At 42.4% G+C, this 26,485-nt stretch overlaps 1 protein-coding gene across 3 annotated transcripts in view; it reads left to right on the forward strand.

Annotated features, from left to right (window-relative positions):
• The first annotated feature begins 9,603 nt into the window (after positions 1-9,603).
• polr3a (polymerase (RNA) III (DNA directed) polypeptide A) overlaps positions 9,604-26,485 on the forward strand; it is a 62,575-nt gene continuing 45,693 nt past the window's right edge. For 2 of the 3 annotated variants that reach the window (XM_048563603.2, XM_048563602.2), the window contains exons 1-6: positions 9,604-9,717; positions 14,907-15,042; positions 15,761-15,898; positions 19,305-19,476; positions 21,862-22,016; positions 22,436-22,675. In XM_048563603.2, the coding sequence (XP_048419560.1) occupies positions 9,674-9,717; positions 14,907-15,042; positions 15,761-15,898; positions 19,305-19,476; positions 21,862-22,016; positions 22,436-22,675 (885 nt within the window). In that variant the 5' untranslated portion in view covers positions 9,604-9,673. Of the gene's footprint in view, positions 9,718-14,906; positions 15,043-15,760; positions 15,899-19,304; positions 19,558-21,861; positions 22,017-22,435; positions 22,676-26,485 lie in introns of those variants that run through there. The other variant, XM_048563604.2, reaches the window with a different exon arrangement.

Consider the following 26,485-nt stretch of genomic DNA (forward strand, 5'->3'; position numbering starts at 1 on the left):
ATAAACTAGTCTTTACCTGCCTCTATTTAGCTCGCATCCCTCCAAACTTCTCCTATTCATGAACTTATCCAAATGTCTTTCAAATGTTGTAACTGTACCTGCATGCATCACTTCCTCTGGAGTTCATTCCATACACCAAATACACACTGCATTTAAAAAAAAGTTGCCCCATATGTCTTTTTAAATCTTTCTTCTCTCACCTTAAAAATATGCCCCCTATTTTTGAACTCCCCCACCTTTGTGAAAAGACCCGTGCTATTGACCTGAGGGTCTTCACGATCTGATAACCTCTATAACATCACCTCTCAACCACCAACACTCCAGTGAAAAAACTCCCAGCCTCTCCTTATAACGCAAACCCTCCATTCCGAGCAACAACCTGGTAAATCTTTTCTGAATCCTCTCCAGTTTGATAATATCCTTCCCATAACAAGGTGACCAGAATTGCATGCTGTACTCCAGAAGATGCCTCACCAACGTACTGTACAACCGCAACTTGATGTCCCAAATCCGAAACTCAAAGTCTGAGTAATGAAAGGAAGTGTGCTCAATGCCTTCTTAGCCACTCTGTCTACCTGTGATGTAATTTTCAAAGAATTACATACCTGAACTCCTAGGTGTTTGTGTTCTACAACACTACCCAGGGCCCTACCATTAATTGTATAAGTCCTGCCCTTGATTGTTTTATGAAAATGCAATACTTCACATTTGTCCAAAGTAAACTCCATCTGCCACTCCTCAGCCCACTGACCCAGTTGATCGATATCTCTTTGCAAGATAACCTCCTTCACCATCCATTATACCACCAACTTTGGTGTCATCTGCACACCTACTAAGCATGCCTCCTACATTCTCATCCAAATCGTTCTCTTTGTAGATAATGTTTTAATCCACCTTTCTGCCAACAGAAAATGGGGCAAGGCCACAGTTATAGGCAAGTGGAGGGCTCCCCAGCCTAATCCTGATGGCTATGCTTTAAATAGTAAATATCAAGGATACTTGCCCAAAACCAACATGACCCTTGCTTAAAGTTACAGGTCACTTTCCAGGTTACATCATTGAAATCAGGAGTAATTAGTCTGAGCTTCTGTACCTGCTTAAATCTGATAGAAATAAAAAGATTTCCTTCTTTTTTGTTTTTGTTCTCTCCCGGGCCAGCAGGAGCTGGAATAACTTGTGTGCTAGGTAGTTCTCATTTGTTTGAGGATCTCAAAAATCAAATGGCATCCACTACTGATACAGTAGTCCTGGACAAAATATCCATTCCATTTGTATACTCTCTGGCCATAGAATATATTTTATGTGGTGGTGATAGTAGCCCACTGCAGTTTACATGACGGTGTTTCAGAAGGGTCTTTCACTACCAAATGGTAGCTAGTAAGAACATCATAAATAGGAGCAGGAGTAGGCCATCTGGCCCCTTGAACTTTCTCTGCCATTCAATAAGATCATGGTTGATCTTTTCATGGACTCAGCTCCACTTACCTACCCTCTCACCATAACCCTCAATTCCCTTCCTGTTCAAAAATCTTTGCCTTAAAAATGAGATGGCCTCATCTCTTTCACTGGGCAAGGGATTCCACAGATTCACAACCATTTGGGTAAACAAGTTCTTCTTCAACTCAATTTGAAATCTGCGCCCCCCCCGCCCCTTTATTTTGAGACTATGCCCCCCAGTTCTAGTCTCACTATCCAGCAGAAACAACCTCCCTGCTTTGATCTTATCTATTCACTTCATAATGTTACATGTTTCTACAAGATTTCCTACACCGCACCCCCCCCCCCCCACATTCCAATGAGTATAGTCACTGTCTACTCAATCTCTCCTCATAAGGCAACCCTCTCAATTTTCGAATCAACTTAGTGAAGCTCCTCTGCAGTCCCTCTAGTGCTAGTCCGTCATTTCTCAAGTAAGCAGACCAAGGCCACCTCAGTTTTGGGTCAGCTGTGATTGCCTGTACTTCCTGTATTCCCAGCTTGCTGGATAAATCTGCCACTATCTTAAACCTCTAGAGATTATTCTTAAACCTCTTTGTTTTGCTCTTTCCTTTCCAAGATCATAAGGAGAGAAACTGCTCCCGTTGTTGGAACAGATAGGGACAGGAAACAAATGCTGGCCTGGCTAACAATGCTCATATCCTGCGAGTGGGTTTTTTAAAAAATTACAAGCTGTAGCACACTGATTTTAGATGGCAAAGGAAGCAATGATAGCATTTGAGGAAAAAACATATTTAAGTTGTGAGTACTTAGGCTCTGAAAGGTGCAGCTAAGAGTCCAATAGGGAACATTTCAATCGTGGCTTTGAAAAGGAATTTGCATAGTAATTGAAAAACAGCAGTTGTGTGGCTACAGGAAAAAGGAAAGGGCTTGCGGCTGGGACTTGCTGTTGCTAGCACAGACGTGATGTGTCAAATGGCCTGCTGTGCTCTAACCATTAAAGGGGCAGCACAGTGGCTCAGTGATTAGCAGTGTTGCCTCACAGCACCAGGGATCCAGGTTCGATTCGAGCCTCGGGTGATTGTGTGGAGTTTGCACATTCTCCCCGTGTCTGCTGGGATTCCTCCGGTTGTTCTGGTTTCTTCCCACAGTCCAAAGGTGTGGATTGGCTGTGCTAGGTTGCCCATAGTGTCTAGGGTGGGAAATGTAGGGATAGGGTAGGGGGTGGGTCTGGGTGCGATGCTCTTCAGAGGGCCCGTGTGGACTTCATGGGCCAAATGACCTGCCTCTACACTGTAGAGATTCTATGATTCTTCATTTTATTAATTCTTCTCCACATCTGTGTGTTCTCCGCTTCATAAAACACCATGTCTCGTTGGTTGGAGATTCAGACCTAGGGCTTAGACCAAGATGTGTTGAATTTATCGAATAAATAATTTGAAAGATGATGATTCTGGAAGGATGCAAGATACATACACCTGTTGATGTTTCTGTTTTTAGTTCATGTAGAGCTCTCTGATTCGTCTGACATGCTCACACCTCACCTCACATTCTTCCTCCTAGAATTTGCTCCAATAAAAAAAGTTTGCTACTCAAAACGGAATAAACCTGTGAACGATAGCATTCATAGAATCATTCAGCATGGGAGGCCATTCATCCTGCTGTAAAAACTCTCCCATTAGTCCCTACAGTTACTAACCCTGACCTCCAGCTGTCCTTTCCTAAAACATTTGTTTTATCAAGTCAGAGATCGTAAGAACTGTTGACGCTGGAGTCAAACATTAAAACAGCGTGGAGCTGGAGGAACACAGCAGGCCAGGCAGCAGCAGACGCTTCCAGGTGGCGAACCGAAATGTCAACTTTCCTGCCTCTCTGATGCTGCCTCGCCTGCTATGTTCATCCAGCTCTACACTGTGTTATCTCTGTTTTTATCAAGTTCAAGTCAGCCATATTGGCTATTCTTAAAATGCTTTCATAAAAGTTTTAGAAAAACAATGATTGTTTGCTCAATTTGATTGAAAGCATTAAATATTTGCCAAGATGTCCCCACAAATAAAAATTAAAAGCTAAACATTAGCTAAAAAGCTAATTTTTGAACAGAAATATATAGAAGTAATATTGATTTTAAATCAAAATATCTGGATTGGGTATATTTTGCCTGCTTGTAATATCCAAGATAATTCTCCTCAACTTGTCATTTTTTCAGTAAACTTGATGGCTGCTAGTGTTGATGATTTGCATTCCTTCAGGGGACTCCGCTGGTCCTAGAGCCACATGCCTTTGGACAGACAGGACAAGAGCTTCCCTTGTAGTATCCTTACCCCTGGGCCAGGAGGCCTGGGTTCAAGTCCCATCTGCTCTAGAGGTGTGTCATATCATCTCTGAACAGAATGATTAGAAAATATCCTCAAAGAGTTTTCCCGACCAGTTGGGTTATTGATGTGGGAATCCTGGAAATTGTTGAGCATTTCTTGAGCCTGGGCAGTTATTTTTGTCAACAGGTGACCGTTAAAGGGAAGATCCGGCACACAATCAGCTGGGCCAGTGGAGCTTTCCATAAAATCACACCTGTGCCAAAAGTCTGTCACTAAATTAAGAAAAAAGGATTGCAGATGCTGAAGATCTCAAACTAAAACAGAAATCACTGGAGAAGAATCATAGAATCACAGAGATGTAGAGCACGGACACAGACCTTTCAGCTTAAATCGTCCATGCAAACCAGATATCCTAAATAAATCTAGTCCCATTTGCCAGCATTTGACCCATATCCCTCTAAACCCTTCCTATTCATGTACCCATCCAGATGCCTTTTAAATGTTGTAACTGTACCAGCCTCCACCACTTCCTCTGGCAGCCCATTCTATACACGCATCACCCTCTGTGAAGACGTTGCCCATTGCGTCCCTTTTAAATCTCTCCCATTTCATCTTAAATCTATGCCCTTTTTGATTCTTTACCCTGGGGGAAAGACCTTGGCTGTTCACCCTGTCCATGCCTCTCACAATTTTACAAACCTCTATAAGGTCACCCGTCAGCCTCTGAAGCTCCAGGGCAAATAGCCCCAGTCTATTCAGCCTCTCCCTGTAGCTCAAACCCTCCAACCCTGGTAACATCCTTGTAAATCGCTTCTGAACCGTTTCAAGTTCCACAACATCTTTCCTACGGCAGGGAGACCAGAATTGAATGCATTATTCCAAAAGTAGCCTAACCAATGTCCTGTACAGCTGCAAAATGACCTCCCAACACCTGTATTCAATGCATTGACAAATTAAGGCAAGCATACCAAACACTTTTTTCACTATACTACCTGCATCTCCCCTTTCAAGGAACAATGAACCTGTACCCAAGGTCTCCTTGTTCAGCAACACTCCCCAGGTCCTGCCCTGATTTACTTTACCAAAATGCAGCACCTCACAGTTATCTAAATTAAACTCCATCTGCCATTCCTCGATCCTTTTGCCCATCTGATCAAGGTTCTGATGTACTTTGAGGTAACCTTCTTTGCTGTCCTCTTCACCTCCAATTTTGGTGTCATCTGAAAACTTACTAATCATACCTCCTACATTCACATCCAAATAATTTCTATAAATGACAAAATGCAGTGGACCCAGCTCTGATCCTTCTGGCACACCACTGGTCACAGGCCTCCAGTCCAAAATGGAACCCTCTATCATCACCCTGTGTCTTCTACCTTCAAGCCAATTCTGTATCCAAATGGCTAGCTGTCCCTGTATCCCATGTGATCTAACCTTGCTAACCAGTCTGCCATGCAGAACCTTGTCGAACGCCCTGCTGAAATCCATATAGACAATGTCCATGCTCTGCCTTCATCAATCTTTTTCATCACTTTTCACAAAGCTCAATCATGTTAGTGAAACACAAATGCCCACTCACAAAGCCATGTTGACTATCCCTAATCAGTGCTTGCCTTTCCAAATGTATGTAAATCCTGTCCTTCAAAATTCCCTCCAACAACTTGCCCACCACCATGTCACACTCACTGGTCCACAGTTCCCTGGCTTTTCCTTACCACCTTTCTTAAATAGTGGCACCACGTTGGTCAACCTTCAGTTTTCCACACACCACACCCGTGCCTACTCATGATAGGGAGCAGTTGGGGAGTGGAGCAGCAGCAGAGCATTTGTATAAAACAAACAGAGCTCAGGGATCGCGGCCTAGTCAGCAGGGAGCAGTTGGAGGGTGGAGCAGCACCTCAGAGTGAGTATAAAACTAACTGGGCTGGTGCCACATTGTAGCTGCGAGAAAAAAACTGGAGCGACATCACAGGAAATCTGCACTAAATTTGAAAAAGAAGACAGCAAAGAAGTATTCATAAATTAATTAACTCATTAATAAATGTGTATAAATTAATAAAGTAATTAGCTAAATCGAGATGGCTGGGCAGGTGATGTGCAGTAGCTGTATGATGTGGGTGCTGGCTGATCCCATTGCAAACTGCACTGACTGCAACTACAGCAAGTGTTGGTTGCTTGAGGAACTTTGGCTCAGAGTTGATGAGCTGGAATCTGAGCTTCAAGCACTGCAGCACATTTGGGAGTGGGAGAAGTACGTGGATGCTTTGTTTCAGGAGGTGGTCACACTTGGTACATTAAATATTTCAAATTCAGTCAGTGATCAGGGACAGCAGGGTGTGATTGCAAGCGAGACAGGTAGGAGGATCCCAAATTCAGGAACAGAGGAGTCTCAGCTCTTGACCTTGTCCAACAGGTACGAGGTACTTGCTTCCAGTGAGGATGAGGAAAAGGTCTGTAGGGAGGTTGAACCAGCTGACCACTGCACCACGGTACAGGAGGCCATTCAACAGGGGGAAATCAAGAACACAATGGTATTTGTAGGGGACTCTATAGTTAGGGGGATTGATAGCATCCTTTGTGAGCAGGATTGAGAGACCTGCATGGTGTGTTGCCTGGCCGGTGCCAGGGTGGGAGTCGTCTCTGACCGGCTGGAAAGGATATTGGAGCAGAAGGGCAAGCATCCAACTGTTGTGGTCCACACTGGGACAAACAACATAGGCGAGGCTAGGAAGGAAGATCTGTTTGGGGATTATCAAGCACTAGGAACAAAATTAAGGAATAGTTCCTCAAGAGTTATAATCTCCAGACTACTACCAAAGCCACATGCAAATTGGCTTTGGGATTGAAAAAGAATTGGGGAAGTAAACACATGGCTAAAGGAGTGAGAAAAAGGGGGTTCCATTTCATGGTGCATTCGCATCAGTTTTGGAACAGGAAAGATCTGTACCGTTGGGACAGTCTCCACCTAAACCAATCTGGAATCAGTGTTCTAGAGAAAAGGATAAATAGGGTGGTCACTAGGACTTTAAACTAGTGAACTGGGGGGAAGGGAAGGGGAAAACCACAGAAGTATAATGGGAAATAGAAAAGAAATAAGCAGGTGAATATGTGCAAGAGGGTTTAACTACATCAAAGACTATGAGAGATGTTAAAAGTAAGGAAAACTCAGGAGATGTTATTAATGGAGATGTTATAATTCAAAAAGAAGGCATAAAAACTAGCATAAAGGCACTTTACTCAAATGCTCATAGCATTCATAGCAAGGTAGATGTGTTTACGGCACAAATCATTGCGAATGAATATAATTCAGTGGCCAGTACGGAGACATGACTGCAGGATGGTCTTGACTGCAAATGAAATATCCAGGGGCATCAGACTATTTGGAAGGACAGACGGGAAGGTAAGGGAGGTGGTGTAGCTCAGACATTTAAGGATCACCTCAGGGCGGTAGTGAGAGATGATGCAGGTTCTATGGAGAATAAAGTTGAGTCCATTTGGGTGGAAATTAGAAATTCTAAGGAGAAAAAGTCACTGATAAGCATAATCTTTATGGGCCACTAAATAATAATGTCACATTGTGGCAGACAATAAACAAAGAAATAACTGATATCTGCAAAAATGGTACGGCAATTATCATGGGGGATTTTAATCTACATGTCGATTGGTCGAACCAGGTCATCAGGACAGCGTTGAGGAGGAGTTCATTGAATGTATCCACGATAGTTTTCTTGAACAGTATGTAATGGAACTGATGAGGGAGCAAGCTATTCTTAGATCTGACCCTGTGTAACGAGACAGAAATAAGTAATGATCTCATAGTTAGGGATCCTCTTGGAAGAAGCGATCACTGTAAGGTTGAATTTAGAATACAGATGGAAAGTGAGAAGATAAAATCCAACACCAGAGTCCTGCGCTTAAACAAAGGAGACTACAATAGGATGAGGCAGCAGCTGGTTAAAGTAGACTGGAAGCAAAAACTTTATGGTGGGACAGTTGAGGAACAGTGCCTCAACTTTCAAAGCAATTCTTCAAAGTGCTCAACGAAAGTATATTTCAGTGAAAAGGAAGGATGGTAGAAAAAAGAGTAATCAGCCACAGATTTCTAAGGAAATAAGGGAAATTGAAAGATAAGGCATACAAAGTGACAAAGACCAGTAGAAAACTAAAAGATTGGGAAAACTTTAAAGCCACAAAAAGCTGGGAAGAAAAGCAAGACAGATTATGAGAGTAAACTAGCTCAGAATACAAAGACAGAGAGCAAAGGTTTCTACAAACATAAAAGGAAAAAGAGTGGCTAAGGTAAACATTGGTCCTTTAGTGGATGAGAAGGGGGATTTAATAATGGGAAATGAGGAAATAGACGAGGCGTTGAACAGGCATTTTGTGTTGGTTGACTCCGGAGTTGAGAGGATTAATTTACGAGGAGGGACCGAGTAGACTGGGATTATATTCAGTGGAATTTAGAACAATGAGGGGGGATATCAAGGCAATAGATAAGATACAAGCAGGAAGGATGTTTCCACTGGTGGGTGAAACTAGAACAAGACAGCATAGCTTCAAAATTAAGAGTATTAGGAGGAGCAGATTTAGAACTGAATTGAGGAGGAACTTCTTCACCCAAATGGTTATGAGTCTGTGAAATTCCTTGCTTGGCAAAGTAGTTGAGGCTTCCTCCTTGAACAGTAAAGGAATTAAGGGTTATAGAGAGAGATGGGTAAGGGAAGCTGAGGCTACATGGTGGAGTGGGCATGAAGGGCCAGTTGGCCGACTCCTACTCCTGGTTCTTATTGGTATAAGAGCATAAGAAGAACTTATCTCAGCAAGGGTCCCAACAATCACTCCCCTAGCTTCCCACAAAGTTCTGGGGTACACCTGATCAGGTCCCACGGATTTATCCATCTTTACTGATACTGGACTTGAAATGTTAACCCTGCTTTCTTTCCACAGATTGAGCCAGACCTGCTGAGTTTCTGCAACAATATCTCTGCATCATAAAATCCCTGAACAGGTTAATTTAAAATATTTAAAACAGCATGATGGTGCAGCGACTTTGCTACTACCTCTGATCCAGGTGAAGATTCAAGTCGTCCCTGTGCCAGCAGTCTGTCATAAAAGGTGCTGCTTAAAAATACCTAAACCAGACTTTGAACCATCAATGTGGTAAAACTCTAGAGATTATGAAAACTTTTGCTGATAATGAAATTTTTTTATATGCAAAAAATCCAAAGATGGGTGTTGAAGACTTCAAATATTGGGCCAAGGCTATTTCCTTAGCAGCTTATCCCGTTATAGTATTTTCCAGGGCTTGGAAAGTTTCCACTCGCCACGTTTTCTCCGCAGTGTTACACCAAAACGAGACAGAAAAAGTTCTGATAAAGGGTCTAGGCCCGAAACGTCAGCTTTTGTGCTCCTGAGATGCTGCTGGGCCTGCTGTGTTCATCCAGCCTCACATTTTATTGTCTTGGATTCTCCAGCATCTGCAGTTCCCATTATCACTGATACAATTTTAACCTCCGCTACAAGCTTGTCTGTTTCAGACAGTGTATTTCAGAGATAATAAAATGTGAGGCTGGATGAACACAGCAGGCCAATGCTCCTGAGTTGCTGCTTGGCCTGCTGTGTTCATCCAGCCTCACATTTTATTATCTTGGAATTCTCCAGCATCTGCAGTTCCCATTATCACTGATACAATTTTAACCTCCGCTACAAACTTGTCTGTTTCAGACAGTGTATTTCAGACGCTGGCTGCGGTGCAATCCTCCCACCACTAGTTGTGCTGCTGCCTCCTGCCCGCTACTCGCTGCAATTGCAGAGGTGGCGTGAGCGCCAGCGGGAGGCGCTGTCGGGGGAGGGTATTTGGAAGGTCAGTGCCGGGCGTCGGGGTGTGATGGTCGGAGGTGGTGGCTCGGACAGCAGGCGGCATGGGGAAGGAGCAGTTCAGGGAGACGGATGTGGCCAAGAAAATGTGAGTTGGGACAGTTGGAGCTTCACTGGAGAGCAGGGCCTGTTCGTGGAAGGAGGAAGGTTGGGAGAGAGAGAGAGACAGGAGAGGAAGATGGGAGATATGAGGTAGAAGAGGAGGAGGGGCTGGACACCTGAGGGGGGTGGGTGGGAGACATGATGGGATGGTGACTTAAGGGGAAAATGGAGGGGGTGGGTGGGAGACACGATGGGAGATGTGAGAGTGGTCATCACAGACATGAGAGGTTGAGGTTTGAACATGATTTGGATGGGGAATGTGGGGATGTCATGAAAGGTCTTGGTGAGATTGGACATAATGCCTTGGGAGGGCCTCGTCATCAGGGTTCTTGGGGCTCATGGGGGTTGGAGAGCAGAGGGTAAATGTAAGGAGGAGGTTTTTAGTGAAGTGAGGGGTCATTGGAGACATGAGAAGGTGAGGGATGAACATGCGGTGATTCAGAGAGGGATGGTGTGGACCTTGAAGTGGGGCATATCGTGAGAGGTCTTTGGGTGGTTGGAAGGCAGAGGTGTGAGGAAGGGTTGAGGGAGATGTTTGAGAAATGGGGATGTAACTGGAGGAGGATTGGAGTGATAGAAATAATAGTTGATGTGGAGTTGGATAAAGGAGATGTTTAAAGGCCAAGTACTGTAAATGACAGTGGTACGTGTATTTTTTTGGTCCATCAATCATTACAGCTGCCCAAATATCTATGGTCTATATTGACCAGCTGAAGGTCAGGCATGGCACGGCCAGGTGTAGACTTGGTCTGTAATTTTTAATTTGGAGTACACTAGATGACTCCATCAGTCATTTGGCAGCTAATCCTGGTATCCTAAGTGAGGGTGGGTAGGAGCGATGCTGGGGACAGCCTTTTGTTTGGCAGAGGACTGGGGAGTGGAATGCACAGGACTAGGGCATTTTGGATAAAAAGGTGGCTTGGGCTAGATTCTTCTGGGAGTTTAAGATGTGATTGAGAGTTGGAGTACACGATAATGGACAACTTGGGCTGGTGGAAATGTTGTATGACTTTCTGAGTGCAGGTCTCTGAAATTATTCATTTGAAGTTTATTTTGAAAACTCATTCTGTGAGATTAGACATTGTTTGTTTAATGTTCATGCCACCTTCCTTGAACATAATTCAGAGATGGTGCTTCTGCTAATTTGTAAGCAAAATGTCTCTCAAGCCCCATTAATTGATCCCCTTTAATTCAACAGTGGAAGTGCCAGGATCAGTCATTCTGAAAATTAACACAGGATGCAATGTTATAGTAGCAATGGCACTGGGCATGTGTATGAATTCGTGGAAGTGGGCGATTTGGCCCTTCAAGTCTGCTCTGCCTTGTCTTATTTAAGATCATTGTTGATCTGTTTGTGTTCCAAAGTCCAAGCTCCTATCTATCCCTAATATTCTTAAATTCTTGTTAAGCAAATGGATCAAATGAGCTCCACCTTGAAAACGTTCAGTCGTCCCATCTCCGTCGCTTTCTGAGATAGGTTATTCCAAAGCCTCGCAACCCTTGAAGAGCAAATTTTCTCCCTCATCACTGTCCTAAAGGAGTGATCCCTAATTCTAAAGTAGTGTCCCCTAGTCCTGGACTGGGCCACAAGATGAAACACTATTTCTATGTCCATCTTGTCAGGACTATTTTTAAACTTCAGTCTGTCGTCCTTTGTTCTTCTGAACTGTAGTTAAAGCAAGCACTGTCCAGTTTATTCTCACGATAATCCTCCCATTCTATGTATCGATCTAGTATGTCATGTTTCTGTAATAATTGTCAATCGTATTTATTCTTTTAAATGTGCACTATCAATTCATTAACTTCATTATGAATGTTGTATACATTGAGACACGGATTCTTTAGTTCTGTTTTTTATCTCGTAATACTTAGTCATGTTACAATCGCCCAATCTTTATCTCTCACTCTCCTTGTTTAGTTTCAAGCCATTTCTATTTTCCTCGCTATGTGGCTTATACGAACACCAATTCCAGTATGGCTCGGGTGTGGATTATCCCATTTGCACAGATCCCACGTTCCCCATACTGGTGCCCCACAAATCAGAACCCACTTCAGCCTGTTGAGTCTGTGTCAGTCAAAAACAACCACCTAACTTTCACCCCAACCTCAAGCTCACCTGGGCCATCTCCAACACATCCCTCACCTTCCTGGGCCCCTCTGTCTCCATCTCAGGTAACCAGCTAGAAACTGATGTCCATTTCAAACCCACCGACTCCCACAGCTACCTAGAATACACCTCCCAACCACCCTCCTGCAAAAATTCCATCCTCTATTCCCAATTCCTTCGCCTCCGCCACATCTGCTCCCGGGATGAGGCATTCCACTCCCACACATCCCAGATGTCCGCATTCTTTAAGGACCGCAACTCTCTCCTCCCCCCCCCCCCCCCCCCCCCCCCCCCCCTGCAGTGGGTCAGAACTCCCTCGACTGTGTCTCCTGCATTTCCCGCAACACATCCCTCACACCCCGCCCCCACAATAACCACCCAAAGAGAACCCCCCTAGTCCTAACATTCCACCCCCAACCTCCAGATACAACGCATCATCCTCCGACACTTCCGCCATCTACAATCCAACCCCACCACCCAAGACATTTTTCCATCCCCACTCTTGTCTGCCTTCCAGAGAGATCACTCTCTCCAGGACTCCCTTGTCTGCTCCACACTGCCCACCACACCCGGCACCTTCCCCTGCAACCGCAGGAAGTGCTACACTTGCCCCCACGCCACCTCCCTCACCCCCGGGCCCCAAGATGACTTTCCATATTAAGCAGATGTTCACCTGCATATCTGCCAATGTGGTATACTGCATCCATTGTACCCGGTGTGGCGTCCTCTACACTGGGGAAACCAAGCGGAGGCTTGGGGACCGCTTTGCAGAACACCTCCGCTCGGTTTGCAACAAACAACTGCACCTCCCATTCGCAAACCATTTCCACTCCCCCTCCCATTCCTTAGACAACATGTCCATCCTGGGCCTCCTGCACTGCCATAATGATGCCACCCGAAGGTTGCAGGAACAGCAACAGCTTGGGAACCCTGCAACCCAATGGTATCAAATGTGGACTTCACAAACTTCAAAATCTCCCCTTGCCCCCCTACATCCCGAAACCAGCCCAGCTCGTCCCCTCCCCCCACTGCATCCCAAAACCAGCCCAGCTCGTCCCCGCCTCCCTAACTGTTCTTCCTCTCACCTATCCCCTCCTCCCACCTCAAGCCGCACTTCCATTTCCTACCTACTAACCTCATCCTGCCTCCTTTACCTGCCCGTCCTCCCCGGACTGACCTATCACCTCCCCACCTACGGTCTCCTATCCATCTTCAGTCCGCCTCCCCCTCTCTCTCCCTATTTATTTCAGAACCCTCTCCCCATCCCCCTCTCTGATGAAGGGTCTAGGCCCGAAACATCAGCTTTTGTGCTCCTGAGATGCTGCTTGGCCTCCTGTGTTCTTCCAGCTTCACACTTTGTCACCTAACTATTCTAATCGTGTTTGCCAACACTTGAATTATTGCCTTGTATGCCATCGCAAGTGAGCATCTAAATGCTTAGATGTTATGAGGGTTTCCGCCTCTAGAACTCACTGCCTGTGAGAGTGGTAGATTTCCACCACCCTCTGGGTGAAAATGTTTTTTCTTGCCTCTCTTTTAAACTTTGTCCTTTTCCCTAAATCCCTCCGTCAATGAGAAAGGTTTCTTGATGTCTGTCTGCTTGTAAATTTTACATCTTGGTCATATATTCTCTTAATCTTCTCTACTTTAAGAGAAACAACTCCAGTCTGTCTAATCTCACTTCATTACTGAAACTTTCCACAGCCCAGGCAGCATCTTTGTAAATCTCCTCTGCACCGCTGTTGCAATCCTCCTATAATGTGGATTCCAGAAATGCATACAATGCTATAGCTTTGGCCTAACCAATGTTCATATATTTCCAGCAGAAGTACCCTGCTTTTAAACATATATTCCTTCTTAACAACTGTATCCACCTGTCCTCATATCTTAAGGGACCAATGTACTTGCACACCTAGATCCTTCTGATCCTTGCTGCTTTCCAGAGTCCTATGATTCATCATGTACTCCTTTGCCTTGTACGTCCTGCCCAAGAACATCCTACATTCATCTGGATTGAGTTCCATTTGCCACTGATCAGCTCATGTGACGTCCCTGTCTACATCCTGTTGTAAGCTAAGGCTACCCCTCTCAGTATTTACCACCCTTCACTTCTTGATTCTTATCTATCTTCTGCCTCTTTTCATGTAGCTGAAGTCTGTAATCTAGCTCTCTGATGAAGGGTCTAGGCCCGAAACGTCAGCTTTTGTGCTCCTGAGATGCTGCTTCACCTGCTGTGTTCATCCAGCCTCACATTTTATTATCTGTAAATCTAGTTGGTTGTTTTTGAGGTTCTGCTTTTTAAATTACAGTCTGACTTTTCACCCTACTGTCAATTGTCATAAAATAAGCCTAGTTTATTTCTGCCCTTTAATGAGGGAATTCAGTGTTGGATACCTGTTCTAGTCTGCATGTCCTAACTGCCTTCTCAGTAACTCAATACACCAGGCAGTTCAAGACTAATTAAGGATAATCAGCAAGTGCTGGCTTTATCAGTGATGCCCACCTTCTATAAAAGTATTAAAAAATGATATTTGTGAGAATGCTGACTTCAGCCATTTGAGTTTTGAAGATTTTTTTTGCTGTTTCCTTATTGGCAAATAAAAGGGGAACACTCTGGGCCTGCATTCACACAAGAAAGTTCTTGCTCATAGTAGAAACATCATGCATACAACGACCAGGAGAAACAGGCATTGATAATTCAGAAACTTCAGTAAGCATTTTTTTAAAAAAAGCAGTTTGTCCCCTGTAGAATTGCCATGTGTGTTTTAGTAAGTTTGATTTTTTTTTTGCTGAAAGATACAAGGGTTTATACATCAAAGTCATATAGAAGAATCAATGAGTACCTGATATGTATACTTAATATTTCAAGTGCAGTTCTGGGGTTAGAAGTGGCCTGTTGACAACTGAGTTGTGAGCAGACAATTCGACTAATGTTTGTTGGAAAGATATAAACTGATAAATTTAACATGATTATTTTGCACCCTTTATCTTTTTAATTCAGACTGATCTGATCCTTTATTAAATGCAACACACAACACCATAGTGACTCTTGGTTTGTTTTCTCATAGAAGCCACATCTGTTTTGGGATGAAGTCTGCAGAACAGATGAGGCAGCAAGCGCATATCCAGGTAGTCAGCAAGAACCTGTATAGTCAAGACAACAGTCATACTCCTTTGTCCCATGGCGTATTGGATCATCGCATGGTAAGGTCAAAATTCGTATGCAGTAATATTGTAGTAAGATAACCATGTATCTTAAGGATTGCTTCATCAACTCAAAGCATTAAGTAATGTTGCTAATTGGCTTGTATTGTATTTCTCCTTTCTGACGTTATCTGGATGGAGTTTAATTTTTTGAAGTACCAGTCATAAACTGTGTTAATCTTGTATCCATCTATCGGGGTGGCTCAGTGGTTCGCAGTGCAGCCTCACAGCATGGGGGACCCAGGCCCTGATAACTGTCTGTGTGGAGTCGGCATATTCTTCCCATGTTTACATGAGTTTCTTCTGGGGTAATCCAGTTTACACCCACAATCCAAAAAGTGCAGATTAGGTTGATTGGCAATGCTAAATTGCTGGTAATGTCCAGAGATGTGCAGGTTAGGTGAATTAGCCACGGGAAAATGTGGGGTTACCAGGATAGGATAGGGGGATAGTTTTGGGTGGGATACGCTTTGGAGGGTTGGTGCCACCTTCAAATGGCCTCCTTCCACACTGTAGGGATTCTATGATTCCTGCATCCTTCTATTGTCTAAGACCAAATCTAAGTACCAAACAATAGCAACCTGGAAGAAAAATACATTTAAATGTGATGGAATGGATATTGGTGTTAAATTGATCGAAAAGCAGTTTTGTGACTTCAATAATTTGTCATTGAATTGTAATATATTCTTAATCAATTTTAACCCTTGTACTTCAATAGGGAACCAGTGAAAAGGATCGTCCATGTGAAACATGTGGAAAGAATCTGGCTGACTGCATTGGACATTATGGTTACATTGACTTGGAGTTGCCGTGTTTCCATGTTGGTTATTTTAAAGCTATTATTGGCATCTTGCAGGTAGGCAAAGTTACATACACAACAACAACAACAACAAAAACAAAGTTGCTGGGAAAGCTCAGCAGGTCTGGCAGTATCTGTGAAGGAGAAAACAGAGTTAATGCTTTGGGTCCAGTAACCCTTCCTCAGAACTGATGGTGGCTGGGAAAACGTCAGTTTATATGCAGAAAATAGGGAGGTGGGTGGGGTAGGGAGTCAACAAGAGGATAGGGCCCAAAGAGGGGGAAAGACAGTTGGACAGACAAAGGAATTGCTAACAATCAGTCTGGGAACTGTTAGTGACTAACAATGGAGGGTGTGTAATGGTAGGTTATGTGATAACAAGGTCTAGTATGTGGGGTAGGGGGCTGGGACAAGGGAGAGTTTAGTCCCTAAAATTATTGAACTCAACATTGATTCCGGAGGGCTACAGAGTCCCCAAGCAGAAAATGAGGTGTTGTGCTTCACAGGAACACTGCAACAAGCCAGAGATGGAGATGTTGGCAGGGAGCAGGGTGGTGCGTTGAAGTGGCAGGCAACAAGTAGTTCAGGGTCTTTTTTGCGAGCAGAACGTAGATGTTCTGTGAACGGTCACCAAGTCTTCGCTTCGTTTCCCCAATGTAGAGGAGACCACGTTGTGAACAATGAATGCAGTAGACTGGATTCTGGGAAGTTCAAGTGGGAAGCTTCACCTGGAAAGTATGTTTTGGGCCCTTGGATACTGGGAGGGAGGAGGTAAATTGGCAGGCGTTGCACCTTCGTCGGTTACAGGGGAAGGTGCCATAGGGCTGCAGAGAGGTGTTGAGGGTGAAGGAAGTGTGGCCCAGGGTATCCTGGAGGCAATGTTCCCTGCGGAAGGCAGACAAGGGAGGGGAATATGTGATGGAAACGTTAACTCTGTTTTCTCCTTCACAGATGCTGCCAGACCTACTGAACTTTTCCAGCAACTTTGTTTTTGTTCCTGGTTTACAGCATCCACTCTTTTGGTTTTCAAAAGTTACATGCAGTTGCTGTAGTACAGTTACTGATTTTGCAAACAGTAACCTTGTTGGTTAGCTATGGGATTGAAATTGAATCATGAAGAGAATTGTGTTGTACCATATTCAAAAGGGTGCAAAGGATAGGCTAACTAATTATAGGCCATGCGATCTGCATTCCTTCATTGCATGGGTTATTGAATACCAGCAGCGATTTATTGTGGAACTATGTCAGACATTAGTCAGGTCACAGCTGAATTTTTTTTTGTACAATTAGGCTGGCTACATTTGTGGGAAGGACATAATTGTTCTGGATATTGTACAGTGGGAATTTATAAGAATGTAACCAGGGTTTGAAAAGTTTAGATACGAGGAAGATTAGATAGGCAAGAGTTGAATTCCTTAGAACAGAGCAGGTTGGGCTTGTGTAGAGTGGATAGGAAATACCTATTTCTCCATTAGTGGAGAGGCAGTTTACCCAGGGACATAATTCATGGTAACTGATAGAAGAACTAGAGGGACCTGAAGAGATACTTGAAGGTGCTACCCAGTTTAGTGGTTGAAGTCTTTAAAAAGAAAACCTGAATCCTCATCTGAAATGCTTTAATCTGCAAAACTGTGGATCAGGTGCTAGGAAGTGGGCTTAAATTCATGGGTAGTTTATTCAGTTATTGCAGACATGAGGGGTTGTAGGGTCTTTCTACGCCATCACCTATGATCTAAAACTGGTTTGTTCAGCTGTGAAGGCAAACTGCGTCATGTTCTGAAACTAGTTTCTAGTTGTCTGCATTACATTTCTCTTTCATATGTAAAGTTTTAAAACCTTGCTCAAAGGAAAGAGTTTGGAAGATGGAAATGTTACAGAGCAGCAGGAAGCTCTGTGAACTTTTGATTGAACTTTGTGGATTAGGCCATCTGACATTGAAGTATTTGATGCCGTCAGTGTATGGGAAGAAGTGGGCAGAGATCATCAAAGTATTTGCCATTTTTGACTTTGATAGATGTCTCTGTACTTGAGCAAAAATGAGGCTGTGCGCCTTGTTTCTAGGTGACCTAATTTTCAAAATGATCATCTTATATGCTGCAGATCCATTTCAACAATCTTGAAGAACCAACTGAGATTTTATTAGGAATGTTTTAGACGGATATGGGTCAAATGCTGGTATATGAGACTAGGTCAGTTTAGGATATCTGGTTAGCGCAGACGAGTTGGACTGTTTCTATGCTGTATAACTCTGTGACTAATTATAATAAGTACCATTGTTGAAACACCTGCTCAGCTCAACAGGGAGAATTTTGTGGTCACTATTTATTTTGATCTCAAGCTGCTGTCTTGTCAAGCAGAGAATAATGAACTAGGTTTTTTCAGTTTTACTCAACCGGCATTAGGTTGGTCATAGGGAAGAAAAGAAAATGCAGTAGTAGGATGTGTTGTACCAGTGAGTTTTTGAAAATGTTGGAAGGGGGAACATACAATAACTGTTCTTTTCAAAAATTTGTTGCATCCGTATGGGCTGTGATTTAAGTTGTACAAGCACTTGGTGCATTGAAGACATTAGTTTATAATTTGGAATGTTCATGATAACATAGCTCTTCCTGTATTTTATTATGAAAGTTTTGCAAATATCATATGGCAGTTGCTAGAGGGATTATTGCTGGGCCATAACTATTCACAGTATATACTAATGACTTGGATGTGGGAAGTGCAAGTACTATCACCAAATTTGCAGATGACACAACTTTGGGTGGGAGGGCACGTGATGAGGATAGCACAGTCTGCGAAGGGATATAGACAGGTTAAATTAGTAAGGAGAATAACTTAGCTTCACATTTTCCCACATTATATTCCATCTGCTATGAACTTTGGCACATAGAATAGAGGAGCCGATTCTTATTTAAATAGAAAAGACTGCAGAAATCTGCAACACAAATTTGGGGGTCCTTGTGCATGAATCACAGAAAGCTGGCACCCAAGATTGAGATGGGCAGGAACTTCTTTGGCGGTGGTGAATCTATTAAATTCTTTATGGCAGAAATCTGTCCAGTCTGGGTTGTTAATTATATTCAAGATTGAGATAGATCGATATTTAATGTTTTAAGCGAATTAAGGGGATAAAGCAGGAAAGTTGAGTTCAGGATTTTCAGTACAGTCACAGTCTCATTGAATAGCAGAGCAGACTTGGGCTAGTTAGCTTACTTTTGCTCTTGTGTCAATTATTGTGCAGCAAGTTTGCTTCTTGTATTTAATTTCCTGGGATATTGTAAACTGCAGTTGATATCCTTCAGCTAGGTTGTCCTTGGTATGGATCTAAAACTTGCCTTCACGTTCAGTTCCCAATCCCTGATTTAAAAGTCTAGTCCACCAATGTCATACATGCAAACTTATCTGTAGTTGTTTAGGAAGCTAATGATTCAAGCTGCTCACGCATTGGTGTGTTTACTTTTCCCAGATGATCTGTAAAGTATGTTCTCATATCTTGCTGTCTCAAGAAGAAAAGAAGCTGTTTCTTGATACTTTAAAAAGGCCTGGTTTAACCTATCTTCAGAAACGAGGCCTAAAGAAGAAAGTCTCTGAAAAATGCAGGAAAAGGACCTTCTGTCTATATTGTGGATCCTTCAATGGTGGGAGTTCATTGTAAATTACTGCTGATATTCTGTTAATTACGGAAGCTGTGCACGAAAAAACCTTAACTTATCGTATCTGTGAGTGTTTCAGATTGCCTCATGTCAACATGGTTTCTTATTAATCGCTTTTATCACTGTTGTAAAGCATGGGATATTGCTGGGTAGTGCATTCCATTTTTCTGAAAAATTGATGAGTCAAAATTTTATCCCAGTTCCTAATAGAAGAGTCCATAACACAAACTTTTCCATAATTCTGTATTAAATAGGTAGCTGGATATGAAAGGTCAACAAACTGGAATCCCTAATGTATGTGTCTCATGACTTGTTTGACTCAATGTTTAGCATGCATTTTGAAGCCACACTGAATGCTTTGATACCTTCAGGTATTCTGCTTTGTGTCCTGCTTTGAGGATAAGCTGACCAATAAAAGAGCATCTTCCACAAATAATCAGGAGCTTGCACACTGCCAACAAAACAGTCCTGATCTTTGCACCAAAAGTATTTGTGTTGATTAACTTCGAGGTTGAAAAGAAGAAAACAGTGGACATTTTGGCAACATACAGAAGAGTTTAGTTAGCCTGCGAATCTTTCAAAAAAAAACTTTACTTGTATTTTGGAATAGCACCCGATAAAAAATCCTTTTGCTTCGTGGCAAAATCTTGCATCAAATCTTGAAGAATTTGTAAAAATGTGGTCTGGGTGGCAGTCAGCCAAATGAGATGCCTTATTTTATAACAGGATCCTTGCGTAAGAATAGCTGTTCAGTCTCTGAATTGGCCTGCATATTAAAAGTAAATGGGTTTTTAAATCGCCAACTTTGCATGACTCAGTTGATAGTAGTGTTGCCTCCGAGTCAGAACACTATGGGTTCAAGATCCCCATCAAAACTTGAGTACATGTAGGTTGACACTCCAGTGCTGAAGTTGGGCTGGATTGTCAAAGGTATTTTTTTTGGATGAGACGTCAAACTGAAACTTCCTCAACCGGTCTGACAATTAATTGTGTTTTAAATTTCAAACTGTTATTCAACAAAGAATAAGTCTCTTATAATCGTCCTCCTTCACCCAAGACTGCCGAAAAGCAGATTAACTATGAATTCATTTTGTTCTTTGAAGAGTTTTGTTGTTTGTATGTAAACAACATGGAATTTTTAATGTGATTCATTCAAGATGGATTGTTCCAGGCTCCTTCTGAAATGTTATAAAGTATGGCAAGACCATAGAAATAAGAATGGGGCAGGGCACTGGGCCCCTCAAATCTGCCCTACTATTCAACAAGATTATGGCTGATCTTGCCCTGGTTTCAATTCCTTTTGTGTGCCAGTTCCTCATTGCCTTGTACACCTGATATTTTGAAATCTGCCTACCTTTTATTTAAATGTTTTCAGTGATCTCACCTCCACTACCCTCTGGTGTAGAAAATTACAGACATCCATAACTGGGAGACAAAATTCTTTAACTTTTTAGTCATTTACTACTAATTTCTGGAAATAAAAGGCCCAAATCCTCTGGTCTACCACCAGTTTTTACTATTTTGTCTGCCTTAGTTTTTGTTTGGATACGCTCCTTGACTTCCTTTGTTAACCCTCAGGTAGCTTATCCTTCTTATCAAGTCCTTATTTTTGACTAGAATACATTTTTGTTCAGAAGTATGAAATAGCTGCTTAAATGTTTGCACTGCTCATCCACTGACTATGCCCTTGATCTATTTTCTCCATTTGCTTTCGACAACCCCTTCCTCATTCTTCAGTAATATCTCTTTCTTAAGTTCAGGATACTGATTTGAGACCCAGGCTATTCTCCCTCAAACTGAATGTGAAATTTTACCATGTTGAAATTTCTACTCCTCCAGAGGCATCCTCAGGACCTCTTATTAATCCTAACTCATACACGTTACTAGATCTAAAATAGCTTGTTCTTTGGGAAATGCCTGAAATGTATTGCTCTTCAAATAAAAATCAATCCTTGATGCACCTTATAAACTTGCTTTCATGTTAACCAAGCCCATTTGATTTGTCCGGACGCTATGCTGAGTATAATCGTCCATGCCAATTGTAGTGCCTTTCTTTGACACCTCCATTGCTTCGCAGTTTACGTTTTGTCCCTCCAGTGAGTGATCCCTCCAGGGATTATAGAGAACTTCCATTCGTGACTCCTTTTCCTTGCTGTTCCTTATTTACAACCAAACTGATTCCATGCCAATATCACTACTCATCACCAGACTGGTACCTTATTTTGTAAACCTTATTATTTTTAACGAGCATTAGAAATCCCAAGAACTTAAAACATTTTCCACCCTTTATCCCAAATTGGACAGCTTTCTGTATTTGTTTTTCTTTCAGCTAGTTCTGTTGTTAAAAATGTTGGCACTTTATTTTAAAAGGCCCTGTGAAAAAATGTGGTTTGTTGAAAATTATTCACGAAAAGTACAAGACAAATAAGAAAGTGATGGATCCTGTGGTATCAGATTTTCTCCAGTCTTTTGATATTGCAATAGAACATAACAAAGAAGTGGAGGCATTGCTTGGAAGAGCTCAGGTTAGTGTTGTGATCTTCAAATTGAATATTCTTGTATAGTTTTATCAGTTGTATAGATAGGTAAGATTGATAATGTGAGGTCCATTTGAGAACCTGCTGTGCTCTTGAGTGTAATAACTCATTAGAGAGAATATGAATATGCAATAAAATTAACTTTAGCACTTCAAATTCTAATGTATCTATTAGAGTTTAAATGTTTAATTGACAATCACTAAAGGTATTCACAGAGCTAATCTTTTAACTAGAGTATTGTGATAGATATGGACACTGCACCACCAATATTTTGGATATATACTTTAATTAGTATGCTGTTGAGGCACACTACTTTGTTAAAGTTTGCTTGCAGAACATTTCTAAAAGCAACATTAATTTAGCATTTGGGGAAAAGAAGTTAACAACTCTGTCACTTCATATTTCAGGAGAATCTGAATCCCCTTGTGGTGTTAAATATGTTCAAAAGAATTCCCTCAGAAGATATCCCACTGCTGCTTATGAACCTGGAAGCAGGAAAACCTGCAGACCTGGTCCTTACTCGATTGCTAGTTCCTCCACTTTGTATCAGGCCTTCTGTGGTCAGCGATCTTAAATCGGGAACTAACGAGGATGACCTAACAATGAAGCTGACAGAAATCATCTTCTTAAATGATGTAATTAAAAAGGTCAGGCCACATTTCTAGTACTGATATTTTGTACAGCATTGTAATATAGTATTTGATGATGCACTTGTGTTTAACATGCAAATCTGTTGTGTACTGATCTGCTATCTAATAATTACACTAAGTAATACAAATCCTAAATAACAGCTTTCTTGAAAAGGCATTCCCTGAAAATATTAGATAAGATTAACCAAAATGGGTGTAAGTTTGACTTTGTTCCTTACTTATCTATATTTGTTCTCTACTTACCTTTTTGACTTTATATTTGAGGATTGGCCTTTAATGTTCTCATTGTGTGATCTGAAGTGTGAAACATTTAATATAATTTCATCATTTCATTCCCAGTGCCTTTGTTAAGCGAGTGATAAATGAGCAAAGATTCCCATTCCTACCCAAACATTATGATACCCTGTGTATTTCCAGTTCTTACAAAGGGGCTTTTTTGTGTCACTGGCAAGGATTGAGACATTTGGATCAAATGTAGGATTGTAATATCAAGTTAAATACTCAATATTTTAATTGTTTGAATATTAAGATATTTTCATATTTAAGAGAATTGGTACATATTTAAGATGATACATTACCCAAGTAACTAATTTTATTAAAAGTTCCTGTAAAGTTTTATGTACAGCAAACTTTGTTTTAACTGGCCCTCTTGTTAAACCAGCAAAAAATTATATGCCTAAAATGCCAGACATTTACCGTATTACCGCAATCTCTACCATGTCTAAGTAGTTAGTCAAGGGTGCGAATAAGAAGGCTGTCTGCAGGTGATTTTTATTTAAATGATGGGGTAAACAAAATATAAAAATGATATGTATACTCCTGCATTACTTAGCATGTGTTTATGCATTGATTATGTGGACCTTTTGATCAATTAGAACATTTGATCAAATGGCAAACGCCTGGTCCCATAGCTGCCAGTTAATAAAACATTTGCTGTATAATGTTTATAAGACGTCAGAATTCTGGTATTCTAAACTTATACATTTTGTTTGTACTGAAATTATATATTTACAAAATGCAGAAAACTACTTTCCAGAGAAACCTCAGGAATACTAGAGGGGTTGAAGTCTTTTGTTATTTATTCAAGTAATGTGCGCTTCACTGACTAAACCAGAATTTGTTGCCCTTGAAGATGGTGGTGAGCTCTTTCCTACAACTGTTGCAGTCCATTTATTGTATTTATGCTCACAGTGAGGATGAAGTTCCAGGATTTTGACGTATGAAAGCATGGCAACGTGTTAAGTAAGATGATGAGTCACTTTGAAGGGAACTTGCAGAGGTGCTGTTCCTATGTATGTGCTACCTTTATCCTAGACTTCAGTAACCTTGGGTTTGGAAGATGTTGTCCAAGGAGCCTTGCTGAATTTCTGCTGTGCAACCTGTACGTTGTACCAACTGCTGCTACTGGGTGTTGGTGCTGGAAGAAACGAATATTTGTGGACGTGGTAATGATCAAATGGGTTGCTTTGTCTTTAATGACATCAAGCTTGATGACTGTTGTTGCACTCATTCAAGCAAGTGGGTCGCAGGTAGATAGGATAGTGAAGATGATGTTTGGTATGCTTGCATTCCATCACTTTCCTGCCCTATGTAAGTTACTCCCTGCAGGATTCTTAGCTGTGAATATGTTCTTGTAGCCACGGTATTTAAATTTATAGTGAAGTTCAATTTATTTTCAATGGTAACCCATAGGATGTTGTTAGTGTGGTGTTCAACAGTGGCACGCAATTGAATGTCAAAGGATCTCGGTTTATAAAAATGGTAGGTTTTGCCTTCTTAAACAAAAAATATTTATATCAAGCATACTCTGATGCAAAATGCCTTTTATTCAGTTAACTTTTGGCCTAAGTTTGATTAAACACAAACGTAGGACCGGGAGGAGGCCATTTGGCCCTTTGAACCTACTTCACCATTCTTCATTATTGTGGCTGATCGTCCAATTCGATAGCCGAATGCTGCTTTCTCCCCGTAACCTTTGAACCCCTTTTGCCCCAGTTGCTACATCTAGTTGCCTCTTGAATACATCCAGTGTTTTGGCATCAACTACTTCCTGTGGTAACAGGCTCACTGCTGTTTCGTTGAAGAAATGTCTCCTTAACTCCATCCTAAATCTTCTATCTTGAATCCTCCTACTGTCACTCCTGGTTCTGGATACACCCCCCCCCCCTCCATCAGGAACACCCTCCCTGCATCTTCCCTATCCAGTCCTATTAGAATTTTATAAGTCTCATTCTTCTGAAGTCTAGTGAAAACAATTCCAATCTAGTCAATCTCTCCTCATATGTCAGACCACGTGTCCCTGGAATTCCACTCCCCCTCCCATTCTCTAGATGACATGTCCATCATGGGCCTCCTGCAGTGCCACAATGATGCCACCCGAAGGTTGCAGGAACAGCAACTCATATTCCGCCTGGGAACCCTGCAGCCATATGGTATCAATGTGGACTTCACCAGTTTCAAAATCTCCCCTTCCCCTACTGCATCCCTAAACCAGCCCAGTTCGTCCCCTCCCCCCACTGCACCACACAACCAGCCCAGCTCCCCCCCCCCCCCCCCCCCCCCCCCCCCCCCACCCACTGCATCCCAAAACCAGTCCAACCTGTCTCTGCCTCCCTAACCGGTTCTTCCTCTCACCCATCCCTTCCTCCCACCCCAAGCCGCACCCCCAGCTACCTACTAACCTCATCCCACCTCCTTGACCTGTCCGTCTTCGCTGGACCGACCTATCCCCACCTACACTCTCTCCACCTATCTTCTTTACTCTCCATCTTCGGTCCGCCTCCCCCTCTCTCCCTATTTATTCCAGTTCCCTCTCCCCATCCCCCTCTCTGATGAAGGGTCTAGGCCCGAAACGTCAGCTTTTGTGCTCCTGAGATGCTGCTTGGCCTGCTGTGTTCATCCAGCCTCACATTTTATTATCTTGGAATTCTCCAGCATCTGCAGTTCCCATTATCCCTGGAATCAGCCTGGTAAACCTTCACTGCAGTCCCTCAAGAGCATCCTTCCTCTCAAAAGGAGACAAAACTGGACACGATATTCTAGGTGTTGCCTCACCAAGGCTCTGTATACCCGTAACAACGCATTCCTGCTCCTGTACTCAAAACCTCTCGTAATGAAGGCCCACATACCACGTGCCTTCTTTACCGCCTGCTGCACCTGCATGCTTACCTTCAGTGACTCGTACACAAGGACACCCAGGTCACACTCCTGTCTCCCCATTTACAGCTGTTCAGGTAGTAAGCTGCTGCCTTGTTTTTGCTTCAAAGTGAATAACTTCACATTTATCCAAATTATATTGTGTCAGCCATTGATTTGCCCACTCATTTAACAGAGTAAGTTCCTAAACTCATCCACCCACCTACTAAACAGCAGCACTTTGTATTTCATCAAAGAAACCCTCTCATTGGGTTTATCTATTTCAGATTGTGTTTAATTCTGGAAGATTTTATTCTCCAGAGTATATGATTAATTTACATTAGATAAATGTGAGATGCTGTCTTTTAGAAAGGCAAATCAGGGCAGTACTTATACACTTAACGGTAATTTTCTGGGGAGCGTTGCTGAACTAAGAGACCTTCGGTACAGGTTCATAGTTCCTTGAAAGTTGGGCCGCAGGTAGATAGGATAGTGAAGATGATGTTTGGTATGCTTACATTGAGTATAGCAGTTGGGAGGTCATGTTGCGGCTGTACAGAACATTGGTTAGGCCACTTTTGGAGTACATGGTGCAATTCTGATCTCCCTGCTACAGGAAGGATGTTGTGAGACTAGAAAGGGTTCAGAAAAGATTTACAAGCATGTTGCCAG

Source organism: Stegostoma tigrinum, chromosome 37 (assembly GCF_030684315.1).
Source record: "Stegostoma tigrinum isolate sSteTig4 chromosome 37, sSteTig4.hap1, whole genome shotgun sequence".
Taxonomy (NCBI): Eukaryota; Metazoa; Chordata; class Chondrichthyes; order Orectolobiformes; family Stegostomatidae; genus Stegostoma; species Stegostoma tigrinum.